This window comes from Rhinatrema bivittatum, chromosome 6 (genome assembly GCF_901001135.1).
Source record: "Rhinatrema bivittatum chromosome 6, aRhiBiv1.1, whole genome shotgun sequence".
Taxonomy (NCBI): Eukaryota; Metazoa; Chordata; class Amphibia; order Gymnophiona; family Rhinatrematidae; genus Rhinatrema; species Rhinatrema bivittatum.
Window position 1 is genome coordinate 304,919,942 of NC_042620.1, and position 26,813 is coordinate 304,946,754.

General features: G+C 44.3%; 1 protein-coding gene across 1 annotated transcript in view; it reads right to left on the minus strand.

Moving 5' to 3' along the window:
* The window catches only part of DIAPH2 (diaphanous related formin 2), a 2,404,298-nt gene that overhangs the window by 1,808,520 nt on the left and 568,965 nt on the right, over positions 1-26,813 (minus strand). Inside the window, exons 7-9 of the mRNA XM_029607438.1 lie at positions 21,930-22,004; positions 21,765-21,834; positions 10,065-10,201 (exon numbers count right to left, since the gene is read on the minus strand). Of these exons, the coding sequence (XP_029463298.1) occupies positions 10,065-10,201; positions 21,765-21,834; positions 21,930-22,004 (282 nt within the window). The remainder of the gene's footprint in view (positions 1-10,064; positions 10,202-21,764; positions 21,835-21,929; positions 22,005-26,813) is intronic.

The window sequence follows — 26,813 nt, forward strand, 5'->3', positions numbered from 1 at the left end:
GCAAGAGATAACAGTAGTGGACTGCTCAGCAACAGTGATCCTAACACAATCAAATTTGACTTAATGACTAGGAGGAGGACATCAAGGAAAACTACTGTGATAGCATTTAAATTTCAAAATGAAGACTTTAAGAAAATGAGGAAAACAGAAAAAAACTAAAAGGTGCAACTACAAAGGTTAAGAGATTACACAAGTGTGGACATTGCTTAAAATATAATCTTGGAAGCCCAGACAAGATGTATGAAACATATTAAAAAAAGTGGAAGGAAGGCAAAACGATTGCCAGCATGGTTAAAAAGTAAGGTGAAAGAAGCTATTGTAGGCAAAAAGACTTCTTTCAAAAATTGGAAAATGGATCCATCTGAAAAAAATAGGAAAAAGAATAAGCATTGGCAAATTAGATATAAAACATTGGTATGCAGGCAAAAAGAGAATTATGAAAAAAAGACTGACAGTAGAGGCCAAGTCTCAGTAAAAAAAAAAAAAAAACTTTAAAAAATATATCCAAAAGCAAGATGCTTTTGAGGGAGTCGGACTGTTATATGATCGAGGGGTTAATAGGGCACTTACGGAAGATGTCATAGTGGAAATACTAACTGAACTCTTTGCTTTGGTGTATACTGAAGACGATGATGAAGAGATACCTCTGCTGTAAATTGTGTTTAACTGTGATGATTCAGAAGAACTGAAACAAATTACGGTGAATCTGGAAGATGTAATAGGGCAGGACTGACAAACTAAGGAGTAGCAAATCACCTGGACCTAATAGTTTACACCTCAGAGTTTTGAAAACTAAAAAATGAACATGCAGATTTATTACTATTAATTATAGCATACATTAAAATTGTCTTTTATATTTCAAAATTGGAGGGTGGCCAATCTAATGCTGATCTTTACAAAGGGCTCCAGAGGTGAACTGAGATACTATAGACCAGTGAATTTCAATTCACTGCCAGGAAAAATCAAAGAAACTATTCTAAGAACAAAATCACAGAATAAATAGAAAGATTTGGTTTAATGTGACACAGCCGGCATGGATTTATACAAGGGAAGATTTGCCTCACCAATCTGCTACATTTTTTTAAGGGGTTAATAAACATGTAGATAAAGGTAAGCCAAGGGATATACTGTATTTACATTTTCAGAAGGCATTTGACAAAGACACTCCTGAGAAATTAAAAATATCATGAGATAGGAGGCAATATCCTATTGTAGATTGCAAACTGGTTTAAAAAAAGGAAATTGAGAATAGGAATTAAAGGTCAGTTTTCTCAATGGAGAAAAGCAAGTTTGCTTACCGTAAACATGTTTTCTATGGATAGCAGGATGAATTAGCCATGTTGTCTGGGGGCGCCTCCTGACAGCCCGGAGCGGAACTTCTCTTAGAATGTTAGAAATAAAACATTTCTTGCTCGCTCCTGTGCGCCTGCGAGGTGGTTTCCCATGCGACTGATTCTCTCCCTCAGTCATTAAGAAAGCAAAGGACAGGAGTGAAGAGAAGGGTTAGATGTGTAATAGAGTGAAAAAACTGTCCAGGGAGGTGGGTGGGAATACATGGCAAATTCATCCTTCTATCCATGGAAAACACAGTTTACGGTAAGCAAACTTTTATCTGCAGATAAGCAGGCTGAATTACCCATGCTGTCTGGGAGTCCCTAGCTATGATAGAAGAAGCCTAGGATACCTTTATTGAATTTGTGTACTCTTGCAGAGTGTGAGCAGTTTTTTGGATTTTGGGTTTTTTTACGATTTTGTGGCACGATGTACAATTTCATGTCCCATCAATGCATCAGACTTTGTATGGTGTTGGAGGCAGTAATGGGACGTAAAGGTATGCAGGGAAGACCACGTTGCTGCTTTACAAATGTCTTCAACAAGAACTTGTTGAAGGTGCGCTATTGAGGTAGACATTGCCCTTATGTGTTGAGCTTTGGGAGCTAAAGCTAGTTGTTGAGACTTTGACGAATAAGAGAAGTTAATGCATTGTGTAAGACAGCTTGAAAGTGTTCGCTTTGAAATTGGTAATCCTGGTGCGTTTGGATTAAAAGACAGAAATAGTTGAGAGTGTCTTGCCGGATGGTTGGTCCTTTGTTTGTAATAGGCCAGGGACCTCTTACAATCCAGCATGTGCAGTAGGGTCTCCGACAATGGGGTCTTCCACAAATAGTTTTTTTTTGCAACCGTGCAAAACACAAAACTGCAAAATTTCTGCTCCCTAAACCCAAGTAGCATCTGATATCACAAGATGTCTTTCTTCTCAAATGGACAGCCAGACTGCTGCATGCCTTTCTGCCAATCCCATTACTATCTCAAGTAATACATAAATGCATAGCAGATGCATCAGATTTCATCCTAATAGCCCCATCTTGGTATGCGTACCTCATATACCTTCCATACAACCACAAAGACCAGATCTGCTAACAAGACAAGGGATCACTGCTCCATCTCATGCAGGACTCTCTTCACCTGACAGCATGGAGATTGAAAGAGAAATACTGCCCGATCTCCAGATTTCACCAGAGATTAAAGAAATTCTAATCTCCAGAAAGTTATCCACCAGAAAAAACTACGCAGCAAAATGGAAGAGATTTCACCACTGGTGTGTGCATCATTGGACCTTAATTCCTTTCATTCTTCTCCAGAACAATTACTTGAATACCTAAATATACCGTACACTTCAGGACTTGCAGTTTCTTCCATAAGAGTACATCTTAGCACCATAGCAGCGTATCATCCTTCATTTCAAGTAACATCTATATCCATTCACCCGCTCGTAACTTGCTTCATGAAAGAAGCCTTAAAACTCAGGCCTATAACGAAACCTGCCATACCTTGGGACTTGAATATAGTCTTGGAAGCATTAATTTGCATTTGAACCAATGCATTAATTTTGCATTTGAACCAATGCAAACTTCAGAGTTAAAATTTCTCACTTGGAAAGTATTGTTTTAGTAGCACTAACCTCAGCTCGGTGAGCCAGAAAATTTCAAGCACTAGTCCATTATCCCCCTTACCTCCAATTCTACCTGACAAGGTGACCTTATGCACTCAAACATCCTTACTTCCAAAAGTAGTTTCAGCGTTCCATCTAAACCAGACAATCACACTACATACCTTTTTTCCAAAACTACATTCCAACAGTCGGAGACCCTACTGCACATGCTGGATTGTAAGAGGTCCCTGGCCTATTACAAACAAAGGACCAACCATCCGGCAAGACACCCATTCGTGAGGGTGAAATATTCTGCTTAGGCAGTCTGCTCTCATGTTTGTTATTCCCAGGAGATATGAGGCCTGAAGACGTATGGAATGTGTTAGGGCCCATTCCAGCATTAGTACAGCTTCTCTGCATAGAATCTTGGAACCTGACCCTCCTTCCTTGTTTATGCAGAACATTGGTACTCTGTTGTCTGTATATACCATGACTGTCATGTTTTGAAGAATATGGGAGAATGTTTGAATCACTAATCGAATGGCTCGTAGTTCTAATAGACTGATCTGTAGGGATCTTTCCCCAAAGGACCAGAGACCTTGTGTTTTGAAATGTAGCACATGTGCTCACCATCCCTTTGTTGAGGCATCTGTGGTCATAACTATTTTGTGGTTTGGGCTCCGAAACTGAGCACCTGACTGTAGTATTCCGGGACTTAGCTACCAGTTCAGGTCTTCTAACATTGGTTTTGTTAGGGTCAGTTGTCCTGACATAGGGTGTAAGCGCTCTGTCCATTGAGATTTTTAGCCCTCTCACTGAATTGTCACATGTGGAGACAAGTGTGGGGTATTACGTACATAGCTGCAGCCATGTGTCCTAAGACCTTTATAACTTAACGAGCTGTGGGTTGTGAAAGAAGTTTTAGGGATGATGCCATTTCTCAAAATATGTGAATTATGTCGCTTGGAAGAAAGGCTTTGCTCCTATGAATTGAGTCTGTGATGGAATAAGATTGGATTTTTTGTAATTTACTAAGAAAACTAGCCCTTCTAAGCAAGTAATGGTTTGAATTTGGTGAGATTTTAGAATTTCTGGGATTTTTGCTACAATTAGCCAATCGTCTAGGTAAGGAAACCGTTTTATTCCCTGCTTTTGAAGGTAGGCCATGCCTACAGCTAAACATTTGGTAAATACTCTGGGTGCTGAGGAGAGGCCAAATGGAAGGACTCTGTATTGATAATGCTTGGCATTGACCTGAAAACAAAGGTATTGCTAGAAAGTTGGGTATATTGATATGTGAGTATAAGCATCTTTGAGGTCCAGAGAGCACATCCAATCTTGGGTTGAAGAAAGGGCAAAATGGTTTTCAGAAATGACATTTTGAACTTTTCCCATAGGATGAAACGGTTTAGCGACTGGAGATCCAGGATTGGACATTCGCCTCCAGATTTCTTGGGGATGAGGAAGTATTGGGAAAAGAATCCCCTGTACTGCTGATGAGGTGTTAAAATTTGAATCGCATTTTTGAGTAGCAACTGAATTTCTTGTAGTAAGATTTGAACTCTCTCTGATTTCCTCTTGTTCGGGATTAAGTGTGGAAGTAATGGCACTGTGCGGAGCTTTAGTCAGTAAACGTTTTATTTATTTATTTATTTTAATTATACTTGACCCAGTGATCTTTTGTGATTCTGGTCCACTCTTGAAAAAATGCTTGGAGGCGGCCTCCCATGGGTATTTCTAGCCGTGGCATGCATTGGTTTAACAAGACTGCTGGGGTTTTGGAACCACTTGTGGTTGTTTAGCTGGGATCTGTTTCTACCCCAAGATGGGGGTACAGCTGATTGAGATCTTGGCTGATATGGTGGAGGTTTGTAAGAACCATATGGTCTGTACAGGCATGTAGGATAAAAAGGTCTCCTATATGAGGGTAATAACGCCTTGTCTTTGTTTCCTCCTGAGATAATGTTAATGAGGACACTGCCATGCTTTGGTCTTTTAGCTGCGTTACAGTTTCCCTTAACTTTTCTCCACATCGGGTGTCACCTTTACAGGGGAGGTCTGCCAACTTGTCATAGACTTCTTTAATTATGCTTGCTCTGAGCCATGCTATCCTGTGGGCTGAAATGGCTGAAGCCAAGGTATCAAACCTTCATAAACTGCTCGGAGAAGATGGGTTGCTTCTTCCACATCTGAAATGCATTGTCTCTGGATTTCAGCATCCAATTGTGGAGCTTCAGATTTTATTTTCTGCAGACACTCGTATAAATACTGTACAATATAAAATTGTTGTTGGATTTTTGCATTGAGCATAGATCCCTGAAAAACCTTCTTTCAAAAGTCTTCAAGATATCAGCTATCTTTAATTGGTGGGGTGCTAGAGAGCAGTCGATCTTCTAAGACTTTTTCATGGCCGATTCCATGGCAATAGATGCACGTGATAATTTGATTGAAGTATAGTGCCTTTGATTTTTGCATCCTGAATTTTAGGTCCATTTTCCTTGTGGTAATTAGACCTAAGAAGGGTGACTCCCAATCCTTAACCATAATTCCATCCAAAACAGAGTGAGAGGGCAAGGCTGTTGGTTCGGTAGGCACATCTAAGATTTTTTAATAGGCCACAGACCTCCACGCTTGGATCTGGAAGCTTCTTTGTTTCTAAATTTAATGTAGTACTCACTTTTTCAATGAATTTGGGGTAAGAAAGATCTTCTGGTGGTGAAGACGGTTCCGTTTGTTCTTCCAGCGGATCCAAAGGTATGCTTATGGAGGATTCTGGAGAAGATGGAGGGGAATGAGTCGGACTTTCCCCTGGTGCTGGGCTTGGACTCAAATTCCTTGCGATCATCCTTTTTGGAGTGGACAACAGGTGAAGGGATGAATTCAACAGAGTCTTCTACCAATGGACTGGATGGAGGGAGTAGATTTTGGGAAGACACTAAAGTGTCAAAGAAAGTTTGGAGGATACCAGTGATTTGTGAGTGAGATTGCAAAGCTGATTTACTGGCAGAAATTGAATCCTTTTTCTTCTGTTTTGCGGGAGGAGTATCCCCATGTCTTCTCCTAAGTTCAGACAGGCATTTTGAAGAAGGCGTATTGCGAGGATTATCTCGCATGTCTTCAGTTGATGAATCCATAATTTCTATCTCTGAATCATTGAATGAATGGGAAGGTGATCCAGAATCATGGTGCTGCCAAATTAGGTGCATCATTTTTTTTCATGTCGTGCATCGATTGTTTAGTCAGTGCTGAATGCATCTGAGCTGAACCAATGCTTTTCCCCGCAGGGGTTGTTGCAGAGTGCATCATGCAATGCGTTGGCATCGGGCTACTTTGGTCGGTTGAAGCAGCGGGTGTCCGATGATGTTTGGATGTGCCGGTCGACACAAGCAATGCAGAGTCTCATCGACACTTCGGCACCTCGGTCGAAACTACCAACACTGACTCAGGGCTTTGACGACACTTCGGCGCATTGGTAAATGATCGGAAGTGAGAATGCGTTTTGTGCACTTTTGACCAATTTTTAGCCTTTCTGCTGGGTTCTAGTGAGGTTGCCTGCTTAGTGTGAGAAGTTTTATGGCCTTGTTTACCCGGTGACGAATGAGTCTAGCTCAGGGCATAGGAATACGAAAAGCCCTCATTGAGTGTTGCGATCTTCATGGCTCTTTGTCACTGAGTTCTAGGAGACATCTGTCCATAGTGGTGACATGCCCCTTAGTCATGATCGTGGGCCTAGACAAATATAGCAGAGGGAATGCCCGTCAGTCAATGACATATTTTCACTGACAGAATTTGAAACCCGAGGATTTTGGTGGCATGTTGGCACTGAAAAGTGCCTTTGGGGCTCACTTGAGTGATGAAAAGAAGAGAGAGAAAAATAGACAAAAATCCTGAGGAGAAAGAAGAACCACGACCATTACCATTGCAGGAAAAAAGTAGGCTGAGGGAGAAAGACAGTCGTTGGGAAGCCATCGCGCAGGCGCACAAGAGTGACCAAGAAAAGTTATATTTCTAACTTTGTAAGAGAAGTTCCGCTCTGGGACACTAGGGAGTGCTCCCAGACAGCATGGCTAATTCATCCTGCTTATCTGCGGAAAAAGGTAAATAGTGGAGTGCCTCAGGGATCTATACTGGGACCAGTGCATTTTAGTATACTTAGAAATAGTCTGGAAAAAGGAATGATGAGTAAGGTGATCAAATTTGTACACAAAAAATCATTCCGAGGACCTTGCAAGTTTGGGCATCGAAACGGCAGATGAAATTTAATGTGGACAAGTGCAAACTGAAAGACATAGGGAAAAGTAACCCACAATATAGTTGCATAATGTTAGCGTCCATATTAGGATTTACCAACCAGGAAAAGTATCTAGAAATCATTATGGACAATACTTTGAAAGCCTTAGCTCAGTGTGTGGCAGAGGTCAAAAAATCAAACAGAATGTTAGGATTTATTAGGAAAGGCATGGAGAATGTCATATCTCCATATCGCTCCATATTGAGAGCACACAGAGCACTGTGTATAATTCTGGTCATAATAGCTAAAAAAATATGAAATGGAAAATGTACAGAGAAGAGCAACTAAAATGATAAAGGGGATGGAACAGCTCCCCTGTGAAGAAGGACTAAAGAGTTTGGAGCGGTTTAGCTTGGAGATGGCTGAGGGGGGATGTGAAAGAGCTATAAAATCATGAGTGGAATAGAACAGGTAAATGTAAAGCAGTTATTTACTCTTTCAAAAAATACAAAGACTAGGGTACAATCAATAAAGTTAGTAAGTAGTACATTTTAAAAAAAATTATTTTCATTCAATGAACAATTAAGCTCTGGTGTTCATAGCTGGAGGATTTGGCAAAGGTAGTTAGCATAGCTGGTTTTAAAAAAGGTTTGAACAAGGTCCTGGAGGAAAAGTCCATAAACTGTTATTAATCAGGTAGACTCAGGGAAAGCCACTACTTATCCCTGGGCATTTGGAATCTTATCAGGTGACCTGGATTGAAAACTGTTGACTCAATACGGCAAGATTTATAATCTTATGTTTAAGTATCAGTTTAACTCGATGTGGCTGAGCCAGAAATAATTATTGCAAATTTATTAATCCAGTAAACATAAGAGGCCAGTTTTTCTATCCACACAAGATTTGCTGCATACAATCGACTGGCTTTGTTTAATGGGCAATATCTTCTCCTTATTTCAGATAGTACAAGTTAGAAAATGCTCAAGTTTCTCAGAAGCAGAAATCTCAATCAGATGAATATCACAAATTCACTACTGGTTTGTAAGAAGGAAAAGCTGCACAGGAATCAGGATGCTTTACAAAATTTTCTCATGTCATCATGTGTAAATGACAGAAGAAATAGCAAAATCAGCACAGGCTTATTCTTTGGTTATTAAAAACATAACTTCTTTACAAGAGCGTGAGCTTCTTCTACTTACTTAACTATTTGTCTCAAGTTTTAACAACAGATATTTGTCATTTATATATTTCATGACCAATAAGCACATGATACCCCAAATATGGTCATGCAGTTCCTGTCTATATCTCTCAGTGACCATATTCAGAATTCTCATATCATGAGCTCACACAATTAAGAGCTAACACAATTAACAGCTCACACATTCAAGAACTCTTACAATAAAAACTATCAGAACTATTTTACATATACACAAACTTTCTTTCTCAAACATAAAGAAGAAGGAAGAAGAAAGTATCTTTAATTCTGGAATTGAAGCAAAAGTTACAAATCAGACTGCGATTTCTGGGTGAGATTATTCTATTATTTTATGGGATAGCTAGCGAAAGATTTACTTGTGGTCTGAGCAGGCTACAGCATAGCACATACTGTAATTGGGTATTTTTATAATTAATAAAATTATATTATTCTCACAAATTTTCTTTTTACTGTCATCTATCATTCTACAGCACACATTTCCTGCGTGTTCTTTCATGGTTTGAAGCAGATAGGGTTTTCCTCCTAAACCAGTAAAGGGAGCTGGTTCCTTCAGTTCACCAGTAGGAGCCAGAAGGTTATAAATTCAAGTCCTGCGATCTCTGTTCAAAAAATAGATTGTGGTACTACAGAGTGCACAGCAAGAGTACAGCCTTCACAAAATGCATGTAAAAATTGAGCAGGGTGCAAACACAAGTATATAAGATGTGAGAAAATGTAAAACTGCAAACAAAAAAAAAGAAGTTTAGAATAAGAAAAAGAACGCTAACTAGGGTCATGAAGATATGAGGGCATATTGTAGTATTTTTTTGGAAGATAAGCACTGTTATCCAGAGTGAGGAAAGTAACACTAGCCCATTAACGGCAACTTTAGCATGGATATGTTTAAACAATGACTAAAAACAAGGGACAAGCAAAAAAAGGGGGGGGTTCTCCAAACTAAATATATTTTGTCAAAATGAAAAAAAAGTTTTAAGAGAGTCAAAATCAGTCTCAAAATAACTCTGAAAGAAATATATAATGAATGGCTTGTTAGATTAAAATTTTACCACACAAAGCTTAATTGTCAGGGGTTCCTTTCTGTGCACTAACATTCCTGATCAATTTTTTTTTCCAATTCTGAAAAAAGCATTAGAGATAAAAAGGGCAATTTATTTATTTAATTACTAAATTACCGAAAGTAAAATAATTATGTACACTACAGGTAGATCGGAAGTCTGAACAAATAGATATTCTGTAACAGTTTTCTTAAACTCTTCCCAATAGCCAGGGCAGATTAAAACAGCCAATTTAAAAGAGGGGGAAAAATGGCACAGCCTTTTGTGCATGATGGGGGAGGGATCATGGTCATGGAGCAATGGCAACACCTAGTGACTAGAGCCCATGACTGCAGGATCCCAGAAGCAGCCCTCTTGCATGGCCCATGATTGTTATTGCAATGATTGGGCTAGGTGGCTTGAGAGGGATATAAAATAGGGAGAAAATCCTCAGATAATTGTGAATGGCACCAGATCCCAGTACTGGTTTCTAATCGATGGAAGCCAAAAGGAGCAGGAGGAAACTGCCAGCTCAAAATAAATAAATGAACAGATAAAAAAAAATATTACCTAAGGGGAAACAAAACATTGCTATGTATACTGTCACCAGCTCACATGCACGAGTTGGTATAAAGCAACTTTATTACTTACATATTTTCTTCTCCGATGATACAAATGGCAGAGAGTATTTTCACTATTTCCGTCATCATGTTTGCTTGCTTTGGATCAATTGCTCTCGTCAGCAATAAGAGACTTCTTTCCTCGCCCAGGATCCTTTGCAATCCATACTATTAAAAAACAATTCAGTCTTAGTACAGCGGATCAGATTTACTTTACAAATAACTCTTCCTCACGTTATTTTCCTAGAAAGATTGAGTTCCTCAGATTAGAATGGTTAAATCTATTTGCCATAGGCAATGGAACCTTTTACTGCACATAATGGATATAAATATTGCTCATGAATGTGCTTTTCAAGCAATACATATTCCCTTTACCTGCACACATGACTAACAAAAATATATAGCGTTACCATTTTACAAAAGGAAAAGCTGGAACTTTTTTTGATATGAGGGTAACTTCACACAAATCCGCGCAGCCCCTTGTACATGCGTATATGGCAGAGCAGAGATCTATAACATTATTTTATAGACTACACCTAAGAGGTACACGAAGATTACAAAATTTGCATATGTAAACCCCCAAAATTATGCATATGTATGGTTATGCACAAATACCTGCAATGCACTAAAAGTGTGTACTTTTCCTATTTGTTTTAAAAACATACAGGCAAATATTGTATGCATAAAAAAATAAATTATGACCTGCTTGCGTAAAACCCTATTTACATGCGGAAGTTGGAATATTTGAAACATGCGCACATAATTTAAATCAGCAGTTTGCCGAAACCTCCACCAGTTCCCCCAGTCCTTTTCCAGATTATCGACACACTCTTAGTTCTTCACTCTCATCTCCTCCCAGGTCACCCAGACCTCCCACGGAACCAATAGCAAACAAGAGATGAGTTTGATATCAATCGCACAAAATAACTAGCAAAGTAAGTGTAAAATTATGAAAATAAGTTGACAAATGTGCGCATGTAAGTCTGTTATAAAAGAGCAGCTTGCACGCGTAGCTCTTGGCCCCCACCCCGAAATGCCCCAGACTCTCTCTCTTTTTTCACATAAAAGTGCGCTTGAGACCGAAAATACATATGAGCATTTGATGTTTTTAAAATAGCATGTATGAGAGTGTAAGCTACTTATATGCATATATGCTAATTTTACAAACAAATGTTTTGAAAATTCACCTCTAATTTTGTCAGAATGGACATAAGAAGGGTCATATTAAAAAACATTTTTGCCCCCGCCCAAATGCTCTTTTATAAAATTGCCAAGCAGATACGTGAAGTGTGTGCATAAGTCCTCTGAGCATGCACTTTTACCCATATTTGGGAGGGATGTCCCAGGAGAGCGGGGTTTGGGTGGGCTTTTGATATATGTGCAAAATGTTTTAAAGTATGGAAATACTTTTCAAAAGGATTTATGCAAGTAAATAGGCTATGTGCATAAATGTGCTTTTAAAAATTGCTACTTTTTACACGGAATTATTTTCAATTATTTTCAAAATTCACTTCTATGAGCGCAAATGTTCAAGGAAAAACCACCTACACAAAACAAGTTCAACTTCAAGTTCTATAACACAACCAGCTCATTTAACTGTTCGTTGTAAATATTTAAAATGCTATTAACCTTTTCTTTTTCCTTCCTCTCCCAGTTTAAGCATCCCTGTTTTTTGTAACTGCTTTCTTCCGCACTACAGTTCCAGTTTGTTTTTTCTTTCTATGCACCACTGTTTTAATGTAAACCAGCATGATGTGATTTTATCATGAATGCCAGTATATAAAAACCTTAAAAAAATAAATAAATAAGTGTAGTTATGTGCAGATAGTTTTGCCAAAATAACTTTGAAAGTAAACTTACACAAATAAGTTTACTTTGGTATTAAGGAGGTAAATTTCAAAAGGTTTTATACAAGTAAATGGACTTTTCTTGGGTAAATAGGTCTTTGAAAATTGCAACTTATGTTGCAATCCAAGCGGTAATGCCTGGTAAAGGTGTATAAGGACAACCATACTGCCACCCTGCAAATCTCCATCAGAGAAAGAAGCTGCCATTACGACCAAGAGATCACTTGAGCCCCTGTAGAGTGAGCTTTCAAGCCCACAAGTATTTGTTGACCCTTGCAAATGTAAGCTGAACAAATTGTTTCCTCCAACCATCTGGATGGCGATGCTTTGGACGTTTTGTTCTCTTTCTTGGAATCGTCATCAGGACAAGAGATGGTCCGACTTGTGGAAGGAATTGGAGACCTTCAAATACCACAGTTGGATCTTGTGAACAACCAAGAGGTGGAGTTCTCTTCCCGAAGTTGAGGCTCAGGCCCAATTCGGAAGCCAGGAAGTTCCACCACTGGATTGATATGAAAACCTGAAACTATCTTGGGGTAGGAAGGACGGCATCGTGTGCAAGGACACTCCATCCGCCAAGATACATAAAAAGGGATCCCGACAGGAGAGAGCCCATAATTCCGAAACTCACCTAGCCGAAAAAATGGCCACCAAGAAAGTCGTTTTCAGGGTCAGGTCCTTGAGTTAGGCTTGACCCAAAGGCTCAAAGGGTGGCGCGCCCAGGGCATGCAAGACCAGATTCAGGTACCACTCTGAACAGAGTTTCCTTACAGGTGGCCTTAAATGCTTCACCCTTTTCCGGAAGCGAGCCACATCTGAGTGACAGGCTAGAGATCTGTCTATTCGGTCCCTGAAACATCCGAAAGCAACTACCTGACATGAAGGAAATTGTACGCTAAGCCCTTGGAAAGGCCCTGCTGTAGAAGGTTAGTATAAGGGGCATGGGCGCTGTAGTAGGACCAATCCCTGCTGTGGACACCAGGACCCAAAACCTTCCAAATCCAGACATAGGCCATAGAGGTGGACGGCCTCCGAGCCCGTAGCAGGGTAAAAAACACCGGCTCCAAATAATCCTTTTGTCGTCAATGTCACCTCTCAAAGGCCAGGTCACGAGAGGTGATCCTCCCTGTCCAAAAATATGGGGCCCTGTCTTAGCAGGTCCGGAAGAAGTGCCAGACACAGAGGTCAGTCCGTAGCTATCCATACCAGGTCTGTGCTACCAAGGCGCTGAAGGCCACCCTGGTGCCACTAGAACTAACGGTCCCCGATGCTGTTCCACACGTCTCAGGACCAGCCCAAATAATGGCCAGGGAGGAAAGACATACAGGAGAATCCATGCTGGCCATAAGGATACCAGGGCGTCCAGGCAGACCGACCTGACTTCCTTCCATCAGCTGAAATATCTTGCCATCTTAGCTTTGCTTCGGGTCGCCCTGAGATCCAGCTGGGGCATCCCCCACCTGGCCCAAACGAGATTTTAGGCCTCTCGGGACAGCTTCCACTCTCCTGGTTCCAGTTGTTGCCTGCTCAAGAAATCTGCCTGAATGATGTCCACGCCTGCCGCGTGAGAGGCGGCTAGACCCTCCAGATTGCATTTGGTCCAGGAGATGAACTTCCCGGGCAACCGCTGGGCTCTTGGTTCCTCTCTAGTGGTTGACGTATGCCACCGTGGTGGTGTTGCCTGAAAACACACAAACCATCCGAACCCTAACTAGGGTCAAGAAGACCTCCAACTCTGAGACCACTCTTGATTCTAAACGGTTGAAGGAGCAGGCGCCATATCAGCAAAGGACAGTCCCAGTCCGAGTGTTGAGAGACATCCCTTTCGGAAGATTGGAGTCGATCAACCACCACTCCAGGCTGGATCTGATCTGAGGAGTAAGGGGCAGGCGCACATGATCTTGTTCCGATAGCAGACTCCTTTGCAACAGAAGGGCCCTCTGCAAAGGTCTAATATGTGCGAAAGTCCACGGGACCAGTTCCTGCATCAAGACCATGGACCCCAGGACCTGAAGACATTCCCAGGCCGAGGGACACTGTGCACTCAGGAAGCCAACGACTTGTTGTTGCAGCCTTCTCATCCTGTCTATGGTCAAGAACACTTTGCCCCTTCCAGGTATCGAACCTCACCCCTAGGTATTCCAGGGACAGGGGAGGGGTCAGATGGCTCTTCATGTCGTTGATCACCGATCTCTACAACTGGAGCAGGTGTGTCAAGTGAAGAGCCGTATGCCTGCAATCTTCCTCCGACTTTGCTTGGAGCCGCCAGTCTAGGTAAGAGAATACCAGTATCCCATCCCTTCTGAGGGCCGCCGCCACTACCACCACCATCACCCTTGGTGAAGGTGCAGGAAGCCATCACCCAACTGAAGGACCAACTGGAAATGCTGCTCCAAGATCTTGAATCGTCTAAGGCGTTGGTGATCGGCTCGGATCGGAATACGGAGGTAAGCCTCGGAGAGATCCAAGGAGGCGAGGAACTCTCCCTTGCATATGGTTGCAATTATGGTGCGCAGTCTCCAAAGGAAAGCGTGGTAACTTCAGGCTATGGTTTATGTGTTGAAGGTCCAAAATGGGTCAATAAGTTCCTTCCTTCTTTGGTACCAAAAAATAGATGGAGTAACGACTGGTCCCTTGTTCCTCCAACGGTATCGGAACAATGGCCTGCCAACTGAGCAATCTGCACAGAGTGTCCTCTACCGCCATCCACTTGCTTGGGGAAGCACAGCGCGACACCACAAAAGCATCCATGGGTGGCTGAGAAAAATTCTAAGGCTTAGCTGACTTGGATCAACTGAAACACCCATTGATCTGATGTGATCCTGACCCCCTCCTTGTAATACCAAGACAGCAGTCCTTTCAACGTGATGTCCGAGGAGTGGGTGGCCCCTTATTTCATTGGGAGGATTTTCTGGCTCCTCCCTGGGCGAAGCCACCCTAGGCTGTGCTGACGGATGCTTGAAAGGAACGTTGTCGTCCCGAGGAAGGTCTGGGACCAAAGGATGGAGAAGTTGAACTTCCTCAGGCTCTGATACGCTGTGCATCCCGAGGCCCTGACCAATTGATGGTAGCTGGAGACCACCAGTGTTCTCAACCGGAAGGCATCGACACCCGGCAGGGTGGAAGCCCTATTATAAGCAAAACATGGCTTACCGTGAGTCAGCGAATCCCCATGTATACCGGCAGCCGGGCGGGATGCTGAGTCCATCTACATACACTAAGGAAAAGGAGATTACCAGGTAAGTAATCTTAACATTTCCTAGCGTGTAGCAGATGGACTCAAAACAAATGGGATGTACAAAAGCTACTCCCGGACTGGGCGGGAGGCTGCCCAAGGACCGTGTAGGATCGCCCTCGCAAATGCTGTGTCCTCCCTGGCCTGAACGTCCAGATGGTAGAATCTGGAGAAGGTATGGAGGAAGGACCACGTCGCCGCTTTACATATCTCTGCAGGCGACAGCAGCTTAGCTTCTGCCCAAGAGACCGATTGTGCTCTGGTAGAATGAGCCTTGACTTGTAGAGGTGGTACTTTTCCTGCCTCTACGTAGGCTGCCTTGATAACTTCTTTAATCCAGCGGGCGATGGTCGGCCGTGAGGCCGCTTCCCCTTGCTTCTTCCCGCTGTGCCGGACGAACAGGTAGTCCGTCTTTCATACTGCTTCTGACATTTCCAGGTATCTGGACAGCAGTCTGCCGATGTCGAGATGACGTAGTATTCGACCTTCTTCCGATTTCTTCAAACCTTCCGTGGTAGGCAAGGATATGGTTTGGTTGAGGTGAAAGTGTGAGACCACTTTGGGTAAAAAGGAAGGAACTGTATGAAGATGGATGGCCTCTGGAGTGATTCTGAGGAATGGATCATGACAGGATAGTGCTTGTAGCTCTGAGATGCGGCGTGCTGAACACACAGCCAGCAAGAACACCATCTTCAAGGTTAACAAATGGAGAGCAGGCCTCGAAGGGGCCTGAAGGCTGATCCCGCTAGAAATTCCAATACTAGGTTAAGGTTCCACAAGGGCACTGGCCACTTCAGTAGGGGGCGAATGTGTTTAATTCCTTTCAGGAAGCGTGAAACGTCTGGGTGCTGGGCAATGGATTTGCCGCCACGTCTGGAACCGTAGCAAGACAGCGATGCTACCTGTACCTTGATGGAGCTGAGGGAGAGATCCTTCTGAACTCCATCTTGTAGGAAGTCCAAAATGATAGGAATCTGTGTGGTATGTGAATTGGTGCTGTGAGAATCGCACCAGGCTTCAAAAATTCTCCAGATCCTGATATATGTTAGTGATGTGGAGAACTTGCATGCTCGGAGGAGTGTATCTATCACTGGCTCTGAGTATCCTCTTTTCTTCAGTATAGCCCTCTCAATGGCAAGACCGTAAGAGAGAATTGAGCTGGATCCTCATGGAGGATGGGGCCTTGCAGTAGCAGGTCCCGGTATGGAGGCAGAGGTAGAGGATTCCCTGCCAGTAGTCTTCTCATGTCTGCATACCAGGGTCTTCTTGGCCAGTCCGGGGCCACTAGAAGAACTAGACCTCTGTGTCGCTGAATCCTGTGAACAATGGCGCCCAACAGGGGCCATGGAGGAAATGCATATAGTAGGATCCCCTGAGGCCACGGCTGTACCAGGGCATTGATCCCCTGAGCTCGAGGATCCCGCCTGCGGCTGAAATATCTGGGAACTTGAGCATTGGACCTGTCTGCTAATAGGTCCATGGCTGGCGTCCCCCAGTGATCCACAATTATCTGAAAGGCTGTGGGTGACAGCTGCCATTCTCCCGGGTTTAGGCTTTCTCTGCTGAGGAAGTCTGCTGCAGTGTTGTCCTTCCTGGCGTTGTGTACGGCAGAGATGTCCTGAAGATTGGCCTCTGCCCAAATCATCAGGGGAGTTATTTCTAGGGACATCTGTTGGCTTCTGGTTCCGCCCTGTCGATTGATGTACCCCACTGTGGTGGCGTTGTCTGACATCACTCTGACCGCTCTGTTGCGAAGTCTGTGGGAAAATCGCAGGCATGCTAGCCTGACTGCCCGTGCCTCTAGTTGGTTGATATTCCACCTTGACTCTTCTCTGGTCCACCGTCCTTGGGCGGTGAGCTCCTCGCAGTGCGCTCCCCATCCGTTCAGGCTCGCATCTGTGGTGAGCAGAATCCAAGTTGGGGAGGACATTCTTGACCCCCGGCTCAAGTGGCCGGGCCGTAACCACCAGCGTAGTTGATTCCGCACTCTGGCTGGAAGAGGCAGGTGTATGGTGTATTCCTGTGATCGTGGACTCCATCGAGATAGAAGGGCGGTTTGCAGTGGTCTCATATGAGCCCGTGCCCATGGCACCACCTCCAGGGTGGATGCCATGAGGCCGAGGACTTGGAGATAATCTCGAGCTGTGGGCCAGCTGGCGCTCAGCAAGACCTGCAGATGAGTCCGGAGTTTTGACCTTATCTTGGAGGTCAGGCTGACCTTGTCTTCCTGGGTGTCGAATTGAACCCCTAGGTATTCCAGCAACTGGGATGGCTGTAGGGAACTCTTCTTTATGTTGACTACCCATCCTAGGCTTTCCAGAAGAGCTATAACTCTGTTGGTTGCCCGGTGACTCTCTTCCAGTGACTTTGCCCTGATCAGCCAATCGTCCAGGTAGGGATGGACGAGGATTCCTTCCTTCCTGAGTGCTGCTGCCACTACAACTGTTACCTTGGTAAAGATCTGCGGCACTGTGGCTAACCCGAAGGGTAAGGCCCGGAACTGAAAGTGCTGATTCAGGACTTTGAAGCGGAAATAGCGCTGATGATCCCGATGAATTGGGATATGCAGGTAGGCTTCTGACAGATCTAGGGAGGTGAGAAACTCCCCTGGCTGTACTGAATTCTTGACAGACCGTAGAGTTTCCATGCGAAAGCTGGGGACCCGTAGGTGTCGGTTGACGGACTTGAGGTCCAGTACGGGCCTGAAGGTGCCCTCCTTCTTGGGTACTATGAAATAAATTGAATAATGCCCAGAAGGTACCTCTTCCGCAGGTACTGGGATTATGGCTTTTAGGGCCAGGAGCCTCTGTAAGGTCACTTCTAGTGCCACTGCCTTGAGTGGCGAACAAGGAGATTCCACAAACTTGTTTGGCGGAAGCCGAAAGAAATCCAGGAAATATCCTTCCCGGATGATGGCGAGGACCCACTGGTCCGAAGTGATCTCGACCCACCTGTGGTAGAAGAGGGTTAGCCTGCCCCCTATGGCTGCTACCCTCGGACGGGTCGGCTGATTGTCATTGTGGGGTACGGCCGGGGCCAGAACCCGGGCCGGTTCTCTTCTTGGTGTGCTTAGCCCAAAAGGGCTGATTCCTGGCCTGAGAACGAGGTGCCTGATAGCGAGACCGGTAAGGGTTGAAGCGCTGCGAGTTTCTACCTCTGGATGGTCTAGAAACAGAACGCTGGTTCCTCCTTGACCTGTCTTCTGGTAGACGGGGTAACGGAGAAACACCCCATTTAGTAGCCCAATTCTCAAGGTCGCTGCCGAACAGTAGGGAACCCTTAAAGGGCATTCCTGTGAGTCGAGTCTTGGAGGACGAGTTGGCCACCCAATTGCGTAGCCAAAGCTGTCTTCTGGCTGCCACTGAGGAGGACACTCCCTTGGCCGCCGTATGGACGAGGTCGGAGGCTGCGTCTGTGAGAAATGCGAGAGCCGATTCCATGTCTTCTCCCGGGGTGTTATTTCTTGCCTGTGATAAACAGGAGCGCGTCACCACGGTGCAGCAAGTCGCGATTCGAAGGGACATGGCTGCTACCACAAAGGCTTGTTTCAGAATGGTGTCCATGTGTCGGTCATGCGCATCCTTGAGAGATACTAAAGCTTGCATGACATCACTTTTTTTTCTTGCTGAATATAGAATTTCTTTTTTTATGAGTCATATTCTCATTGAACTTGACTAACTCCCAGTTTCTGTCTGTATCCAGTGTAAAATGGGTGGCCAGCCCGCCCCCCCTCCTGGTGCAGCCCTCAGCGGGTAGGTGGGCACACCCCCCTGTCACTGCCCTCCACCGGAATGGTGGTGCGTTTCACAATCGAGTTAATTATGGCGTCTACCCTGGGGCACGCCAGCAGTTCCTTGGCTGTCGGATCTAGAGGGTACATGCCCGACAAGACCCGACCCCCTTTGAATGAGGCCTCCGGTGCCTTCCATTCCAGCTCAATTAGCTGCTGTGCTGCTTGTAGGAGGGGAAAGTGGTGAGCCGATTGGCGCAAGCCCTCTAGCAGAGGGTTCTGTACAGGGACCCCTGGGGGGTCCTGGCCCGGAATGGCAAGCTCCGATAGGCATTGTGAGACCAGGCCCGGCAGATCTTCTTTCCAAAAGAAGCGTCTCATGGTCCGATATGGTTCTATCTCCGAGGGAAGTTCATTCTCTTCAGGGGGCTCCTCACTTACCTGTGAATAATCCGAATCCCCATGATTGGGGCTGTCGGGTGGTGAATGGCTGCGCCTAGGTCTCGAGGGTCCAGGGACCGGATCAACTGGGACGGCAAGACCCATCCGAGGAGCAGACTGCATCTGGACAAAGGCGTGAATCCCCTTAAACAATTCCACCCAGGAAAGCAAAGCCAGATCTGGCTGCAGGGATACCAGATCTCTCGGATTCCTTGGCTGCTCGCCGCGGCCTGCTAAGTCCGGAGTGTTCTCTAAGGAACCGCTGGGCTGGGACCGGTCCTGTCCTGGGACTGCCATGGCTTCCTCACATTGGGCACATAGGGAGTCTGCTTCCTCGCTCTGTGTGGCTCTAAGATTGCATGCTGAGCAGAGGCTTAGAGCGTTCATGCCTGATTCTGGGGGTGCCAGCTCTGCAGCCGCAGAGACCTTCTTACGCTCCATTTGCCTCAGATGCGGTGTCGTCCTACAATGTGCGCCTAACACAGGCGCATAACAGCCTGCGCCTATGAACGGGCACCTTATAAACGTGCACCTATGAACGGGCATCTTATATAAACGTGCGCCTATAGTGGGCGTCTTATAAACAGTGCGCCTATGAGCGGGCGTCTTATAAACAGTGCACCTATCAACGGGCGTCTCATAAACGTGCGCCTATAATCGCGTGCGCGAATAACGTGCACCTAGTGCGTGCGCTAACAACGTGCGCCTATCGCGTGCGCTAACAGCATGCACTAACAACGTGCGCCTATCGCGTGCGCTCACAACGTGCGTTCAGCAAGCAAAAAGTGCTTAATCAGAAAAGAGAAGTAGGTAGGCAAAAAATGGCGACCTCCCAGGCGGGCGGCCTCGTAGGCAGGCCCAGTTAATCCACACTTCCTCGGAGACCAAGTAAAGATGTACGCCTTACCTTGTCTTCGGCGCTTCCCGGCTGCGACCCGGGCGGTCTCCGGCTGCGGGGGGAGATTACCTTCAACCGCCATGCATAAGGAAGTGCACCCGCTGCCTCTAGGCTGCGCCCGAACCGCTTGGGGGCCAAGTCCACGCCGGGACCAAGGCTGCCTCTAGGCCGCGCCCGAACCGCTCGGGGGCCAAGCTGCGCCCGAGCCCTTCTCACTCGGGGGCTGGGTCCCTGCTGTGAACCGGCCACCGGACCAAGGCTCCTACCTCCGAGGGACCACGGAAGTCAGCTCGGGAAACTCAACTGGGTGAGTGACCACCTGGTATCACCACAGGAGTGTGAGGCTCATCTTCAGTAGATTTCTTCTAAGAATTTAGTCGACAGAATTTGGAAAACACGCTCAGCGAGCGTGGGTAGCTCCAAACTGCTTTGGAGACGGAAATTACTGAATTGCTTCACTTCCTGTGGGGGTATATGTACCCTGTGGGGTATATGTACCCGTGCTGACGTCAGATCCGTCTCCAACTGCTAGCACGAGCACACTATACCCACTTGTTTTGAGTCCATCTGCTACACGCTAGGAAAAACCCTGCTAGCACAGAGCACTCCAGCTGTGCCTCAGAAAGCTTCAGAAATGGCTAGGAAGGGCAGGGAAGTTGCTCCCTCGACCCGAAGCAGCCTCAGCAGGATTGGATGCCCCTCCCCCCCAGCTAAGGAGACAGAATCTCCCTGGCAAGACAGCCAGGCTCAGCACTGCCGGCGACCAACAGACCTCCGGGAAGCCCTGAAGCAGAGAACAAACCTTGAAGAAAAAAACCCCCTAAACTTTTTTTTTTTTTTTTTTTTAACTAGAAAACCAAGGAAACAAAAATCCCCACAGGTGTACTTCCCTTTCTGAGGCGCTGGAGGGGGGCCTTCGGGATGTAGAGGGAGCCAGTCCCCTGGCTATCAACACCCCGGAATCCATGGGCTCTTACAGTCAGGGGTATCCAACCCCCAGTTCGCCCGGCTCTACCCAAGGGATGGCCCGCGATCGGAACCTAGCACCTTGGGGAGCATAGTCCAACTCATGCAAGAGCTGCAGGATGTACAATCACCACTGCTGGAGACAGATAAATATTGAGGAGCTGCAGGTGGCACCCTTGGGATAAGGCAGTGCTTCAAAGTTTGTTCTCTGCCTCCATCTGCTGGTGGGAGTGCATAACCCACTAGTCTGGACTGATTTGGGTATGTCCAGGAAGGAGCATTTTACCATGTATGTTCAATTTTTACCACTTGCATACATGCTGAAATTTATTCCATGTACACAAGTAAGCTAACACAACAGCCAAACAATTCCACTTATGATCACAATAGAAGGAGCTTAAACTTAAGTGTAAAATTATCAGAAACAGTGTATTTAACACATCACAAAGGATGTCAAGGAATAAGACCAAAAGTGAATAGAATGGAACCAAGAAACAGGGTAATTAATTAAGGCAGGACAACTAATTCAGTGCTAGTTTTAAAATTATCTCTTACGGAACTGTAGGAGTGAGCACAAAGCAACCTACCCATGTACTGTCAGTTAATTCTCTTACCTTATTATTCATAAATGCTTTGAGGCACTGGATAAGTTTATGCTGATTCTTCTTGTCAATATTTTCCTGCCTGGAGTAAAACAAAAAAATATAATAAGAGAGTTGAAGGAAGGTCATAAGAATATCTCTCATTTTCATTTTAAAGTATTCTTTAAGCATCCTTACTGTTTTTTGTCCAGAAGCTTTTCCAAAACATCCAGCAGAAGCCCAAGGCCTTCATGTCCAAAGTTGTTAACCCAGCTGTAAAAAAGTCAAATAAATATTATTTTTCTCAAATTTAATATATAAATTTAAGCTCTTTCCAGACTGCAAGGGTAGCTTAGTATCTCAATTGCATAACTGTTTTTCTTGTACAGCTTAAGATCTAGCTGTTGAGATGCCATCAATGATTTATTTTTGCTGCAAAGAATGTTTTGCAAAACTAAACAAAATTTAGTCCTAGTAATCTGAAAAGTATAAGAAGATACTTCTTTACATACTACAGACTAAGACATTCAAGTTAGTGGAACCTGTGTAATTTCACTGAAAAGTATTTCCTTCATGGAGGATGTGATGTATAACAGAAACCTAGCCAAGAAGGACCAAATTAGAAATAGAAGGGAATACCAATGACTTTATTTAGAGGGGAAGACTACAGAATTTGTTAAACTAAAATCTACTGTTAGCTGATGGTAAGGAGAAAACACCTTCTGCAGAACTACATACTTCAGTACCCTTGTTTCATCGGGTTCTAGCACCCAGAAAAGCATGGGTCAGAAATATCCTCCCTGGGGGTCAGTATAAGACGATTCAGTTGTTTATAGCATATTTCAAATAAAAGTATCAAAAGTAATCTATACTTAAAAACCTTTATTTTCAGTTTTTATTTTTAATGAGAATTTCAGTGTTTATTACAATAAAACCAATAATTATATTTAACCAGAAATATATAGATTTTTTTACAATACTTTTTCCCATTTTTTATATTATTTTAACAAATACCGAGAATTCCACCCCTCCCAAACGGGCCCTGGAGCTAGATAAGCCTGGGGCGCGCGCCCCCCCCCCCCCCCCCCGTCACTGCCAGCAAGTGGCCGGGCAGCCCGGCTGATATGCAGCAAGAGAGGGAAGGGGTGGCACAAGCCTGGGTGGAAGGAACGCTGCCCACGAAAATGGAGAGGCACTTTGATCTATCCATTCATTACTGGTAGTGCCCACCTACCCGCTGAGGGCTGCACCAAGAGGGGGGGGGGGGGCTGGCCACCCATTTTACACTGGATACAGACAGAAACTGGGAGTTAGTCAAGTTCAATGAGAATATGACTCATAAAAAAAGAAATTCTATATTCAGCAAGAAAAAAAAGTGATGTCATGCAAGCTTTAGTAAAAAGTAATGCAGCATAAAAGCTAACAAAACAGATAAAGAAAAGTGACAAGCTGCCCTCTGGAGCCAGGGAGGGAGGGAGGAGGAAGGATGGAGACCAGAGAGAGGTATTGCCCTATATATTTTTTTCTGCCATGCTGATTTTCCATTAAATAGCACCAACTAGGATCACTTTCCCTGAAGAGTTCAAAATGTATCCTCCTTTAGTCATATGCAGTTGACAGTTCCAACACCCAGAGAAGCCATGTGTCTGTTGCTGTTCTATTCTTGGTAAGAAATAGAACAATCACACTTTGTGAATGTTCAAGACTGTGAACAAGGGTCTTGGTAAGGCTATAAGGTAAAGAGTAATCACAGTCAGAGCCCCCGGTTTCCTAAGGTAATATAGAATCACAGAAACAGAGAAATGACAGCAGAAAAAGACCAAATGATCCATTCAGTCTGCCCAGTAAGCTTATGGTAGTATCTGTTGTGTTATGTAGGTTACCCCTTGCTTATATGTTTCCCAGACCATAAAAGTCAGGGCCCTTGTTGGTTGCTGTTTGAATCAAATTCCTCATTACCCCCGTTCTTATCAGCTTGAATCCAATTCCCTGTTACGCCTTGATGTTGAAGCAGAGAGCAACATTTGAGTTGCATCAAAGTATTAGTTTTATTGGTTAAGGGTAGTAACTGCCGCATCAGCAAGTCACACCCATACTTGTTTCCCTAGACCATAAAAGTCAGGGCCCTCTGTTCCTGAACGAATCCAATTCCCTTTTTCTCCCGCCATTGAAGCATAGAGCAATGATGGAGTTGCATCAACAGTATTAAGGCTTATAGGTTAGGAATAACCGCTGCAACATCAAGTTACTCCATATACTCTTTTCTTCATTTCCATCCTTTAGCCTTCAGGGATCCAAAATATTTATCCCATGCCCTTCTGAATTCTTTCACTGTTTTGGTTTTCATCACCTCCTCCAGAAGGTAGATTTTTCAAGATTCTATATCAATAATGTGGAAAATGCATATAATTCTGCATAATGATTCACATTTCTGACTATGCATAACAGTACAATTTTTATTTAAAATCATTCACATTTGCTCTTAAACAATATTTAAACTATATACAAATTCAGAAGTTAACCAGTGCTAAAATCAATTTATTAACACCTATAAGTTACAAACTTTCAAATGTGAATGTTATGTTTGAAGTTAGTTTGTGGGCCCTTGGATCATGGAGAGAGTTCACCCACAGGAAGGAGCCCTATAGGGACTCTCCACGACAGGCAGGATCTCAGCAGTGATGGACACAGGAGTCAGAGAATATTTATTATACAACAAAGAGAAACCCATGGAGCGGGTTTGCAAACTCAGTCCTGGAGTAGGAAGACCTGGGATGGATTCTCCAGTAGTGGTCCGCAGAGCGGGGTAACCCAGGGAATACTTGCTTCTTGGTAGGCTTTGTGCGAGGTAGTGGTCTGCAGCATGGGGTAGGCCAGAGATAGATGTTGGCAACTGGCACAAGACAGCGTGGATCCGGTAGTGGTCCACAAAGCAGGGTAACCCGAGGATCCACACAGCAAGATGGAAGCAGTAATGTAGAACAGGTCTTGTACTCACTCCGTGATGTTGAAGTAGAGGATTCATTGTAGCAGCAGCGGAGACCCGAAGCAGGAACTGTGAAGGGTCGTGCGCAGAAGCAGTGAGAGAACTCACTTAGCTGGAGAACGTGAGACAGGCAGATAAGGCTCTCCAAGGAGCGGATAGACCTGAGTGCAGCAAGGCCCCTGAGGAGCAGGTACCTGAGTCACTCAGTCTGGAACGCAGGAACAGTGAGGCAAAGTGTCTCAGAGGAAGGCATTGAGCAAGATGGAATCCTTGCTAACTCATAGGTAGGAAAGTCCGGTAGGCTTAAATACACATAGGCAGTGACGTCATGCAGAGGGGATGCCCCCGAGGTTCCCGCCATGACGTGCACAAGGAAGAGGCAGGCGCGCGCCCTAGGTCACACCAGATTCAAGATGGTGACCGAGATCGCCCACACCGTCCCGGGAACGCCAGGGAGGTCGGCGTGCAGAGGCGGCCATCTTAGCCAGAATCTGAGCTACTGGGCAAATTGAAGTGAGCAGCAAATGTCACAGCTGTCTGCGACCGATAGGCGCAACAGTGAACTATCACTTTTATTTTGAATAAAATTAGTGAAATGATCCTTTTTGTATTTTCTTGAGAAAGTCCTTGTCCCAAGTATTTGAGCTTATGTATGCTGAAAACAACTTCAGTATCAGCAGTTTGTCATGCTGTTAACTACATGGAAAAATATATGCATATAAGTTGGGTACATGGAACACACACAAAAAGGGATTGAATTAAGACAAGTTTCAAACTTGTCATCAGTAGTGCCATCATCAAAACTTCTATAAATTGAAATTAATGCTCTCTCTGCCAGCTGTGGGACATCAGCAGTTGCAGTTTTCCAAATGCATATACAAGTCGTCATAGATGGTATATGGTTGGCCATGTATGCAAGTCCATGAACTTTTCTAAAAAGATTAAATTCTTCTAAAGTGCCATCACTGCACCCAGTAATTATATCAAAATCATCATTGGTTTAATTTAAGAGATCTTTGAAGCATCAAACAGTCTGACTGTGTTCATTGTCCACTCCAACATCTCCCCTCCCCTTCTGTTTCCAGCAGGCAGTTTAAAAGAGTAAAAACTGGAGCAGGAGCAGAGAGCTGTCAGACTAAAGATGAACCCTATAGCTTTGGTCAAAAGACTGAATTAAGAGGTACAAAAGCTTCAGAAACGTTGATTGTGTGGCAGGTTGTAAATTGTGTGGCAACAGATTACTTATTGTTTATTCCCCCCAGAATCGTGGGAGCCTAAGAGCACTGACCATAACCAATAAAACAGGACATGAGATCAAAAGGCAATCTTCCTAAGCAGAGGAAATAAATGAGAAAATGATTCAACCAATGTTGTGCAAATAGTAAAGCAGTTTTGTAAATATGCTAGATATGAGTACATAAAGATGGTTAAGAATCAAGGATAACACACCAAATTTCTAACCAACTGGCAAAAATGAGATCAAGAAAAACTATATTCACGAGGTCATGATTACTGCTTTATTTTGTTTATCCTTATTTTTTCTTACTATTTAATTCTTGCCTCCCTCAATCAAAGATAGCATGCTGATGTTGACCAGATACCCTTGCCAAATCTTAAGGGCTGCTGCGAAGTCTTTTCCAATACTATTCCTCCAGCATTGCTCTATGTCATCTATGGCAGCAATCTTCACTCCATATCCAGATCAAATGTACCTGAACCTTGCCATGGATACTAAATAGTTTTCTTTATTTACCAAAAAATACAGATGGCCTGCGCCCAAGGACACAGCCATTTTCTAACATTTGTGCGCATGTAATAAAATAACCTGTCCGCGCGCATAGGTATGTCAAATTTTAAGTGGGCACACACATGTGCCCATAAACCCCGCTTCTATCGTGTAAATCGGAGAATTTTAAAAGGGGTTCATTCCAAAGCCATTCTCATTTTTACCACTCCGTCCCCAGTTTGCCCAGGTAATAGATAGATCCTCCAACCCTCCTCGTTTGATAGCCTTCACTCCTTCCCAGTTAGCCCAACCCTTAAAACCCCACAGATCTGACTAGTTTTCTTTAAATTTTAACTTAAATGGCATCCAT